The sequence below is a fragment of the Camelus ferus genome, chromosome 13, assembly GCF_009834535.1.
Source record: "Camelus ferus isolate YT-003-E chromosome 13, BCGSAC_Cfer_1.0, whole genome shotgun sequence".
NCBI lineage: Eukaryota > Metazoa > Chordata > Mammalia > Artiodactyla > Camelidae > Camelus > Camelus ferus.
The window spans coordinates 47,479,017-47,491,792 of record NC_045708.1 but is presented as its reverse complement, the minus strand read 5'-3'; the positions used below and the strand labels follow the sequence as shown (position 1 = coordinate 47,491,792).

The 12,776-nt window shown below is 36.2% G+C and overlaps 1 protein-coding gene across 1 annotated transcript in view; it reads right to left on the bottom strand.

Annotated features, from left to right (window-relative positions):
• The window catches only part of UBE2U (ubiquitin conjugating enzyme E2 U), a 33,358-nt gene extending 22,982 nt beyond the window's left edge, over positions 1 to 10,376 (bottom strand). Inside the window, 5 exon segments of the mRNA XM_032494477.1 lie at positions 1,120 to 1,217; positions 7,075 to 7,167; positions 8,158 to 8,239; positions 9,721 to 9,746; positions 9,749 to 10,376. Of these exon segments, the coding sequence (XP_032350368.1) occupies positions 1,120 to 1,217; positions 7,075 to 7,167; positions 8,158 to 8,239; positions 9,721 to 9,746; positions 9,749 to 9,785 (336 nt within the window). The 5' untranslated portion in view covers positions 9,786 to 10,376.
• Between the last annotated feature and the right edge of the window lie 2,400 nt (positions 10,377 to 12,776).

Genomic DNA, 12,776 nt, shown 5'->3' with positions numbered 1-12,776 from the left:
TACTATTCTTAAGGCAGGTTTTATTTGGGTGGAAGAGACAGAACAACTCAGTTGGAAGGAATCCAAAAGATCACCAGAGTTCCGCATGTCCTGCTTAATTCCTCAAAGTCTTTGCTCGAATCTCTCTCCTAGAACATGGCCCGGCACTGGTACATTTGTTCAATACCTATTTGTAGAAGGAACAAATTGAATAAATAAATTGAACATTGAATTTTTTTAAGTAGTAAATTTTACTCAGCATACCAAGATGACTAGACAGAAAATCAATGATTGGCTTTGTTTCATTTTCAAAGATAAGAAATGGGAGAGATGGAATTTGAATTATAACTCTTTGCTACTGAGAAAATTCAATTAAGCCAGAATACTATATTCTCCAGGTATTCCAGATAATCAAAATTTAATAGTTTATCTCTAGATATTATTAATAATGAGTAAGTCCTTGGATAGAATCTTGCTGAGCCAGATGCGAGTGGTCAAAGCAAGTGTTATTGCAATTCTTTATCTTAGCATCTCACTTAAGATGAGGCTCCTTGAGGAGTCAGGAATAACACGACACTGAGGCACGTTTCTAAAGACCATGGGCCCAGGAGGTAAAGGGTGCATCCTAGAAACAGGCATCTATCTGAGGAGAGGAGGCTGTTCCTCATTTAATTTGTTCACTGGGTTTGATATGAAAGCTTATAAAAGAGCAGGCTGCCAGAACTGTCAGAAACAAAGGATAAAGCTGAATATTTTACACTGAAGTCACTCGATTCACCTCTCTGAGGACGGCAAGGTTCATGAATGAGGAAAGACCTAAAAGGCCTGTTCAATACTATGAAGTGAAGTTAGGAGCCAAAAGCAAACCTAAGACTGTATTTCCACAATTGAAACCACCCAAACAGTACTTCTTTTTCTTTCTTTTTGAAGGGCCTAAGCCATCAATTTCACTTTAAAAAGAATAGTCTGTATAATTCAAGTTCCATTTTACAGTCTTGATGTAGAAATGTTACTGATGTATACAGGCTTACTCAAGTCCTTTCAATGTTTAAACATGCATCGTACACCTTATTCCTTATATTCTGAATAACTGGAGTAATTAAAAATATTACAGAGAGGATTAGACTAATCTGTTCTTACCTGGAGGGTAAGTAAGATGCTGCTCAATGTATAGCTTCTATTCCACTGATGAGGGTTGTCCAAAAAATCTATACAGGGCTGGCCAGTGTGTGGGTCCACTGCATTCACATAACACATTAATACTGATACATATAATAAAATTATTATTTAAAACTTACGAACATCAACATATCATAGGCAAAATTAGAAAGCAAATTAGGAAACAGGAAAATTATTTGCAAAGAATGTGACAGATAGTTAATACAGGGCAGCTGTTAAGAGCATGGACTTTGGTGTCAGACACACATAAATTGGAACACTGACCTCTCCACTTACCAGCTGTGTGATGTTGGGCAATTAACTTTACCTCTCTGGGCCTCACTTGCCTAATATGTGAAATGGGGATATGATTAATGTACCCACCTTCACTGAAAAGAATTTTAAAAAATAAAGTCCTCAGTAGAGTACCTGGCATATAGTGGATCCCTTCAAAATGATGGCTGTTATTATTAATGTAATGTATAAATAATTTAATGTATAAATAATTTTTATAAATGAATAATAAAAACATTTATGCTCCAGTAGAAAAATCTTGCAATTAAAAGGTAAGAACTGGGAAGAAAATTTTGAAAAGGTGAAAAGAGGGGTCTTTCTTGGATTTAGTACATTGTATTGCAAAACCATAGTAATAGTAACAGTGCAGTGGGACACAAGATGAGACTGAACAATGCAGTAAGAGAATTCAGAACAAGTCTTAGTCTGTATTAAAACTGTTGTTACTTAAACGTAAAATTATGACTCAGTGGTGAAAGAAAACATTATCAAGAAATGGGACAAAAAAGCGTGTGCAAACTACTCATCGCCCTCCAGTATTTGCACTTCCTTTCTTCTCTCTATAAAGAAACATGGTGCCTCCACTCATCCCCATCCCCTAGCGTGGTTTTACATGAATACGTGGTTGCCCACACTTCCCCAGCCTTTCCTCCAGCAAGATATGGCCATGTGACTTAGCCTTAATCATGGGATACCTACAGAAGTAAAGTGTGTACCTTCTGGATCATATTTTCTTAAGGAAGCTGTTTGCCCTCGTCTCTTTCTCTTTCCCCTTCCCACTGGCTAGAAATGGAACCCACATGTTGAGGATGGCAAAAACCTCCCTGCCAGCTTCGTTCTGTTATATATAGATTGGAAAGACATTAAGAAGGTTGGCTTCTATGCCCTAACACCGTTAAGTAACTAAATCAGTATTTGGGAAAAAATACAAGTAAATATGAAAAATAAAACCACAGAATAACTATAAGAATATTAAGATGATGATTGGATTGTGATTTGGGAAAAGACCATCTAAGCGTAAAGATAATTCCAAAAATCTCAAAACATAAGACTAGTAGATATGACCTATATAAACATTTTAAAATCCCAGATGTGAAAAAAAAAAACAGCAGCATAAACAAAACTGAAAAATTAGTGACAAAGGGAAATATTCGCAACATCTAGGACAATGTTAATAAGCCTGACAATTTACACAATAATATAATCAACAGATGTGAAAAAAATGTTTAAGTCACAAGTATTCAAAGAACTGTTTATTAAAATAAAGCAAGATTGTTATCAAATTGGCAAAAAATTTCTCCCAAGTTGCAATGCTCAGATTTGAAGAGCGATAAAATGAGAAGTTGATATACACTTACTGGAGGAAGTGAAAATAATATCCCGAGAGGCAATTAGGTTTTATGTATCTAAAAATTTAGAACCATACATAGCCATCTTTTGGAGTTTGGGGGCTGATGAATAACACTCCTCTCCTCCCAGGTTCATACATAATGAAGTAGGCCAAAGTGCTGAAAGATGTTAGTAAAAAACAACTTTGCATAAGACCGAAATGGAGAATGCACTTGATCAACAGTTTTAATTTCACCTCCACAAAAGTCACCCCGACTTGAACTTAACCCCGCAGCAGCAGGTCTGCCTAAGTTTCCTACCGGGAGAAACTGAGACTGCACCCATCCTAAGAGTGTTGGAAAGAAGAGTGTTGAGGAAGTGCTGAGCCACACAGGCATGGCTTGCTTTCTTCCCTCTCCCCGGTTACACAGATCACCCCAGGAGGAGGGAGGGCGGGAAAGAAGAGCAGTCACAAGCTCTGGGATACTTCTCCCTCTCAGAGACAGACATTCTCTCCATTGCATGGAAATGGGAAGCATGAGGATTAGGGATAAGCATGCCCCCTCCCCACCCCCACCCCATTATATTTAATTTACTAATTTTACTCCTAAGTGCTTATTTTAAGCAAATAATGGCAAATAACACAATTAATTTTGTACCATAAATTTAACTTTATCCTTTAAAAATAGGTTTTAATTACAAAAGTAATAATGTACTTGGAAAAAATTACATAAAGTATATAAAATGTGATGTGAATGTTTCCCTGCCTACTAATGCCACTCTTCAGAGTTATTACCAATTGGTCTATACAAATACACATACACATACACACGTGTATCTCTGTGTGTGTGTGTGTGTGTGATTGTATGTAGAGTTTTTAGGGTTTTTAAATTAAATACAATTATATCTTACATTTTATTCTTAAAAGTATTTATTCATTTAATAGTAAATTGTCAGCATATTTCTGGATATATTTATTCAAAAAAATTTAAGTGCCAATTATATGCCAGATAGTGAAGATTCTAGGGGTATAACAATGACCAAAATGTATGGTCTTCACATGTCTTCCTTGTTATGTTTAAAAGCAATGTATATAGCGATAGGATATTTTATGTAAAAATTTCTGTATTAATGGGCATTGGAGTTATTTCCCTTTCCCATATTTCCAACATTGTTACTGGAAAGAAAATTCTTTAGTAATTAAATACTAATAAGAATATTAAACATATTCTTTAAAGTCTCCCCCCCCTAAAACTTTTAGAACTAATAAATGAATTCAGCAAGGTTTCCGGATACAAGATTAATATACAGAAATCTGTTGCTTTTCTATACACTAATGATGAACTATCAGAAAGTTAAAAAAAAAATCCTGTTTAAAATAGCACACAAAAAAATTCTAGGAATAAATTTAACCAAGGAAGTGAAAGATTTATACCCTGAAAACTATAAAACATTGATGAAATAAATTGAAGATGAGTCCAAAAAATGGAATATCCTGTGCTCTTGGATTGGAAGAATTAATATTGTTAAAAGGGCCATACCAACTCAAAGCAATCTACAGATTTAATGCAATCCCTGTCAAAATACCCAGAACGTTTTTCACAGAACTAGAACAAACAATCCTAATATTCATATGGAACCACAAAAGACAACGAATTACCAAAGCAATATTGAGAAAACAGAAAAAAGCTGGAGGTATCATCATCCCAGACTTTATACTACAAAGCTACAGTAATCAAAACATCACTTTACTGGCACAAAAACAGACACATAAATCAATGGAACCAAACAGAGAGCCCAGAAATACATTCATGCACTTATGGTCAATTAATCTACAGCACAGGAGGCAAGAATATACAATGGAGAAAAGATAGTCTCTTCCACAAGGGGTGCTGGAAAAACTGGACAGCCACATGTAAATCAATTTGATTAGACCATTCCCTCACACCATATACAAATTAAACTCAAATGATTTAAAGACCCAAATGTAAGATCAGAAACCATAAAACTCCTGAAAGAGAACATAGGCAGAATACTCTTGGACATAAATTATAGCCATAGTTTTTTGGCTCAGTCTCCTAAGGCAAGAGAAATAAAACCAAAAAATAGTACCTAATTAAACTTAAATTTTTTTGCACAGCAAAGGAAAGCATCAACAAAGTGAAAAGACAACCTACGGAATGGGAGAATATATTTGCAAACAATGTGACCGACAAGAAGTTAATATACAAAATATACAAATAGCTCATATAACTTAATATCAAAAAAACAAACCACCCAATCAAAAAATGGGCAGAAGACCTGATTAGACATTTTTACAAAGAAGACATACAAATGCTAACAGGCACATGAAAAGATACTCAGCATCACTAATTATTAGAGAAATGTGAATCAAAACAATGAGATATCACTTCATATCTGTCAGAATGGCTCTCATCAACAACTTTACAAATAGCAAATGTTGGCAAGGATGTGGAGGAAAGGGAACCCTTGTACACTGTTGGTGGGAATGTAAATTGGTATAACCACTATGGAAAACAGTATGGAGGTTCCTCAAAAAACTAAAAATAGAGCTACCGTATGATCCAGCAATTCCACTCCTAGGTAAATATCTGGAAAAAATGAGAACACTAATTAGAAAAGATATATGTACCCCAATGTTCACAGCATCACTATTTACAATAGCCAAGAGATGGAAGCAACTCAGGTGCCCATCAACAAATGATTGGATTAAGAGGATGTGGTGTATACATACACACACACACACACACACACACACAATGGAATATTACTCAGCCATAAAAAAGAAATGAAATACTGCCATTTGCAGCAAAGTGGATGGACCTAGAGAATATTATGCTTAGTGAAATAAGTCAGAGAAAGACAAATACTCTGTTATTTATACATGGAATCTAAAAAGAATAATACAAATGAATGTATATGCAAGACAGAAACAAACTCATAGATATAGAAAGAAAACTTGTGGTTACCAAAGGGGAGAGGGAAGTGGGGAGGGACAAATCAGAGGTATGGGATTAATAGAAACAAACTACTGTTATAAGCAACAATATACTATAGAGCACAAGGAATTAAGATTAAGTCCATTATCTTGTAATACCTTGTAATGGAGCATAATCTACAAAACTTCTGAATCAGATTGCTGCACACCTGAAACTAACATAACATTGTAAATCATCTATGCTTCAATGAAAAGATAACATATTCTTGCATACTTGTGTTAGTATTTCTACAGAATAATTCATAAACATGGTATTATAAGGATTTAGAGCTATTTGCATTTTGTATCTGATTAGAACTGTTGTCAAACTTTCCCAAAAGTTTGCACTAAGCTCTTAATTATGTCAGAGAACCCTTGTTTACCCATCCCTACTAAAATTGTATGTTATCTTTAACATTTATTTTACTAGTGAGGTTGAACATCTTTTTATGTTTATTTTCACCATGTTTTTGCCATCCAGTGTTTGTTTATAATCTCTACCCATTTTTCTACTGCTTCATATTTTTTCTTACTGATTCACAAGTGGTCTTTACATATTATAAATATTCTATTTTATGCATTGCAAATATTTTCCCTCCATTTGCAGAAGTCAGTGTATTTTCTGTTTATAATGTTGTTAACTGTAGAAAAGTTTTTAAGTTTATATAGTTTGTGTCATGCTTTTCTCATGGTTTCTAGGTTTTGTTGTTTTTAGAAAAACCTTCCTCACCAAGCCCATAAAAAATTCTATTAGATTTTCTTCTTTTTAGAAGAAATTAAAAATTTTTAAATTTGTAATTGATCAGGAATTTACTTTGCATATAACTTAAGTAACAATCTATCTTATTTATTTCTAAAATTTTAATTTGTCAGTGAATCATTTTTATAATAAAAAAACAGATCCAACTAAAATATTGAACAATATAGAAATGGTTAAGTTTATCATTTGGTCATAAAAAATTATCTTTTGAAGGCTGTTTAATACTGCAGAAATAAACATGTCATTTTAAATTAAAAAGATATAAAACTTTACGTGTAATACTTCAACTATTGAAAAAATAGTACGGAAAAATGCATACATAGAAAGGAAATAAATTTGGTTAAATGTTGAGAATAGTATCTCTCTGAATTAGGATTCAGGTGATAATTTTTTTTGCCTTTTAATATTTTCCCCAATAAGCATGCTTATTTTTATAATCATAACAAAATGATTAAGTGATTATAACAAAATGTTAAAAGATAATATTAAACACTAATAAAAAACAAGGTTAATAGGGACAGAGATCTTGATGATAAAAATTTCATTTGTTCCTTACCATTTGGATGAAAAGGAATTGTTTTAAATTTCACAACTGGAGGGACAAAATTGTACGCCAGTGTAAAATGTATCACCAATTGGAAGAATGAACCTACAATACAGAAATAAGCATTTTTACTCAAGTGTCATGTTCTACTGGTTAACCTGATTAGCAGAGGTTTCTTCCTACAGTTTAGCCTCCCCAAGGTCCCTAGAGTTTTATTAACAAGTAAATTGGATTACAGGGTGCATAGACTCCTTCAGATGGTGTAACAGACTCCTAACAATCTAATCCCAAGTCGCGTTCTCACCAGTCCCTCCCACCCACTGATGGTCCCCCAACACCTGCCCCCTTCACTGTGTCTCTCATATTTACTGAACTCCCTGCTGCAGAACCCTCTTTTGTATATAGGCTTTTGCCAGGCTGTTTGCTCTGCCTGAATTTCCTTCTCCTTCTTCTAAACCTGGCAAACTCTCACGCATTCTTCAGGACTCAACTCAAATGTCACTTCCTTGAGATGCCAAACCCGACTCTCCAAAGCAAAATTAACTAATCACTGCCTCCTCAGCATTCCATTCAAAATCCATAATAGCACATGCTATATTTTATTGTAATTATCCACTTACATGTTTTCCCCCACTACCTCACTCAACAAATACATCTTGTTAATCCACAACTATGAGAGTGCATGGGCATTAAGGTTTATAGTGGCCCAGTCTTTGAGAGTTTGATTTATGGAAATTTGTGGGAAAATTGTAGAGGAAAAGAAGAGAGATAATTGTGGGGTTTTTATGCCAGTAGACATTTTAATAGCTATTATCTGATTTCATGGAAGACTGTTAGATGATATTCTCAGTTGATTGGCTTTCCTGTGTCTGCCTCTTAAAAACATGATAACATTAAGATCTGGCATAAAGAAAACTTCAAACCTGAAACTTCTATCCATGTTGACAAATAGCAAAAAAATTAAGCCATACAGTGCAAAAATAACATGTGAATACTTTTGGAATTCTAGAAAATTTATACAATGCAACTTTAAAGAAATCAGTCTAATAATATAAAGACTTTTTTAAAAAGTAAATTGGTTTTGAAAGCACAAACCATGCCAAATTGTATTCTGCAGACCTTCAATATCAGCTTCCCATTCCATCATATCTTCACTTATAGGAAAGGCAGTGATACCCTTTAAGAAAAATTAAAGTGGAAGAAAAGATTAAATATTTATTGCAGCTTTGAAAATCAGGCTTTAGATTACAATGAATTCCAAAAGCTCTACATTTTCTTTTCCTGATAAATTTATTTATTTTTTGATTTGAGATGTTATAAGTTGTCTTGTTACACAGAAGTTAAGGTAGATTCCAGAAAACACACGCAATAGTACATTTAAAATAAATCATTAGTGTGGAAATCACCAGAGGGACAGGAAGGTCAAGGCTGGAATGTGTGGCATATGTTAGTTGACAGACAATTTAAGATTCAAATTCGAAAAGAAGGAAATAGTTGGAAAGTACACATTTCTTCAAAGCTTTAAAAAAAAAACTATATGAATGCTATACAAGGCATGAAGAAAATATGCATTAAGAAAACACAACTCCAAAATTAGGCTCATATATATAAATAAAATTTTCCTACTCTTGAGATATTCCAACAGAGGAACAAGACTGTATTTCATAGAAAGCCTTATTGGTTACACTGAGGAATACACTTAAATATAGTCAATAAACACTTCTGAGCACGCACATAGTTATTAGGTACATTAAGCACTTGTCTGGATGAACATTATATCTCTATTATCTACATTTTCTATATTTACATATCATTTCTTCCTTCATCAAATTTTCTTTCAAGAGAGAACCTCAAAGTTCAGGTGGAGAAAAAACAATATCAAATGCTACTTCCATGCCTCTGGGATGTCTATTCCTAACACCTCCTGTTAAGGCAATACCTCCATGGCAGTAATGCCATTGAATACACCTGAAGCAGGTGTTGCTAGGCATGCTATACCCTCCTTCTATACACAGTTTTCTATTCTTTCTCTTAATTACTCCCTCCCCCCTTCCATTTTTAAATTCTTCGTATCATATGTGATGAAACAGCACCCGTGGATAACCTCATTGATGGCATTTGGGGCAAAGCCTCTGTCTTTTATAAGTGAAAGGCATTTATGCATTATGTGTCACAGGAGTTCACAAAAAGTGCATTAGACAGGAAGTAGCAGAACCCGAGACTTTAGAAAGCAAGGGATTTTTGGAGTCAGAAAATCCTGTGATGGAATCCCGGGGCCAAATACTTACTAAGTCTTTCTGAGGCTTAGGCTTCGGTAGGTAAAACAAAACACTACCTACTTATTTTATAGTATTGTAATTAAGGAGTGCAACCCTTCACGTACTAGTCACTTACTACCTGATAGACCCCGATATTCAGGGTTTAAACGCACATAAATTACTCAGCACAATGTGCTCAATACTGTTAACTGTTATTATAAAGTACTAATAATTGTTATTACTATGAAATATGTTATAGTGAAAAAGGTTCTTTAGACAACAATTCTGTAGTGGCAAATTAGGTTTAAGTAAATTATGCCTTATAGAACAGACACAGATCAAACTGGTTTTAAAAATTCGTACCCCAATGAAACACACCCTCCAGGTCTCCAGTACTCACCTCATAATTGTTCTTTTTCAACTCTCGAAGTCTCTTTGCAGCAAGTAGTAAGCTCTGCTGAGCATGACAGGGCAACAAACGGTCTGGCACTTGCCCCTGCACTCCCCGGCTTCACTCTGAGGCAGTGTCTGAAGTTAAGGGTCCCCTTCCCACACCTAGTTAACTGACAAGTTACTTGCTTTCTCGAGCCTCAGAACGCTGTGTGCTCCCAAGGTAAGTGGCTCTAAATTGGGCGTATAACAGTGACTTTCTTTTCTCCACTAAGTCTTCTAAAGGAGGACTTCAGAAGGAAAACTTAGGCGCTTTCTCGACAGCAGTGTTTCGCCGCAATGCCAGCCCGCAGCCCAGGCTGAAGGCAAACTTGGAATGAGCACCTGGGACCACACGTTGTTTGCACGTGAGGTGGGCGTGGGAGGTGTAAGCGTAGGGCTGCTGTAGCCAGTCGTTGGCTCCGCTTCACAGGTGTAACTAACCAGGCGCCCGCTCAGCTGGAGGACGCAAATCGGTTGCCGAGCAACAGGACCCTGTGCGACTAAAGAGAAAGAGGTAGGAGCGTGGTCACGCCTCATCCAATCAGCGACTTGCGGCGGCCTCTGGAAATCTCCGCAGCCAATCGTCCAACAGTTTCAATTTGAAGGGCCAATGAGATCCGTTGTTAAGGCAACCTTTCCCCTTCCCTCCCCCTACCCCGCGCCTGCTCGGTTCACCAATTTTGGGCTCTCCCCAATTAGAGTAGAGGGTGGGGGTAAAGTCAGAGGATTGAGCGTGTAAATCTGTAAGTCAGAGAAGCCTTCGTTGGAAGTTCCTCTGTGAAATAATCCTTTCTTTTTCTTTGAATATCAGAAATTATTAAGCAAAAAGTGACTAGTAGTATAGGTCTGAACTTATTTATAATAACTTATATGGCACGTTAGCGTTCACAATACGTTCACATACATTATTATCTTATCGAATCCTATAGTTACCCTGAGAGAATTCTCCACACCAGGGAACTACTTAAAGTTTCTCAGATTCTCATCTCTAGCACAGTTTTGCACCTGCTGTTTCTTCTATCTAAACATTTACCACGTTCCTTCCATCCTTCCCCTCCTTTTTCCTTTACTCATCGTTCATATTTACCTTTGCCTATGATTCCTTAGGGGATCCCTTAAGTTTAGGCTTCTCTTTTGTAATCCTGGAGAACCCTATATTTACCTCCTTCTTAGCATTTATCATGCTGTATCACAATTGTCTGTTGTTTTCTCCAGCAAACTGTGAGCTGTTAAAGGCATTCATCTGCCAGTGTCAACTACAGAAACTGTCATCCTTGTTCAGACTGTTCTTTTTTTTTTAATTATTTACTATTTGTTTACTGATTTTATGGAAACAGAACATCAGTTCAATTATTTTATTCACAAATATTTATTTACCACTTACCATGTGGAACGATTCTGTTGAAGTGACTGCCTTTTTGGCTTTCGTATTCAATAAACAAGTATACAAAACCAAAACAAGTATATAAAACAAAAACCATAATTTCAGATCATAAGTGCTATATAGACAATAAAACAGTAATGTGATAGAGAGTGGAGGAGGTATTTAAGGGTTAAAAATGGTAGTCAGGGAAGGCTTGTGTAACATGAAAGATGAGAAGAGGCCGGCTATGCGAAATCTTGAAGGCAACGGGTTCTGGGAAGGAGAAAACACTCGTATCCTCCTCTGATTAAGTTGACTTATATGGCATAATTGACTTTAAGAAAGGGAGCTTGACCTAATCTGGTGAGCCTTAAATGGGACTGGGCTTTTCCAGAAGTGAGTAGTTGATAGTGTGAGAGGGATTCCATGTGAGGGAGATCATCTGTGGACACTTTTGAAAATGGAAGGGGCCATGTAGCAAGGAATATGGGCAGCCTGTAGGAGCTGAGTGGCTGCCGGCTGCTGGCCAGCAAGAGAGAGCCTCAATCCTATAATCACAAGCAACTGAATTGTGCCACAAATACATGAAGTTGGAAGAGGACCTGAACTCCAAATCAGAACACAATGTGGCCAATACTTGTGAGACCCTGAGCAGAGAATTCAGTCATGCTGGGCCCAGATCTGCTGGGCTAAAAGAGAGCTGTGGGCTAAAAATTGGATATTGTTTTAAGATACTAAGTTTGTGGTATTTTGTTATGCAGCAATAGCTAACTTAAACAACTTCTTACCCAGAGTGTACAGCCACTGACCAAGACAAGTTATGTGGCAAAAAAGGTCAGTCACTAACTCAGCTGGGCTTACCTGATTTAGTATGAAAAGAACTTGGGACCAGTTTATAGGCATAAATATACGTCTTTAGACAGGGTTCAGGGATAACATGGGTATGGCACCCTGAAAAATGAAGTCAACCAAGGGTCATGCCCAAATTTGCATCATTCTAGGTGAGCAAGGCCCCTCAGAGCCTGATTATTTCATATTTGCTAAGTTACTGAGGCCATCTCTAGGTTTCACAACCAAGCCTCCCCACCCCCTCTTTTTAAAAACAGTTCTTTCCCTCAGGACTGGAACAGATGTTTTCATTTTACTTAAATGAAAAGACTGTTTTCCTCACCCACCAGGACTATGTACCAGTACAAAGTGTTAACCTCATTTGGATTTGAACCCCCATCCTCAAGAGCAAAAGAAGGCTGAGGAGCGCCAAATGTCAGCTCAGCTGTGAGAAGTGTTTTAAATCATATTTTGACATATGTTACGCTGTTAACTAGAAAATGAAGTGTAGCACACATGCTTCTAGTAACTCTGGTTTCAAATCATATGATCCCTTCTTTGTCTTGAAGACCTTTTGATGTGCTTTCCCAATATTGAGTTTCTCTGCTTTTAATAATCTTATATTCCTTCCTCAATATAAATATCATGAAAAATACTGAACGCTAATCTTCAAAGATCAAACAGGAAGAAAGAGGTGGGCAGCATAGTTCAGTGACTTGAATTCCTGAAATTTTTCATTTAAAAATTTGATTTTAGCTTCTCAAAGCCTAGGCTCAAAGAAATGCTTGGTTCCCCTTTGTAAAGTTGAAGTTGCAGGCTGCCCCAAATTTCAG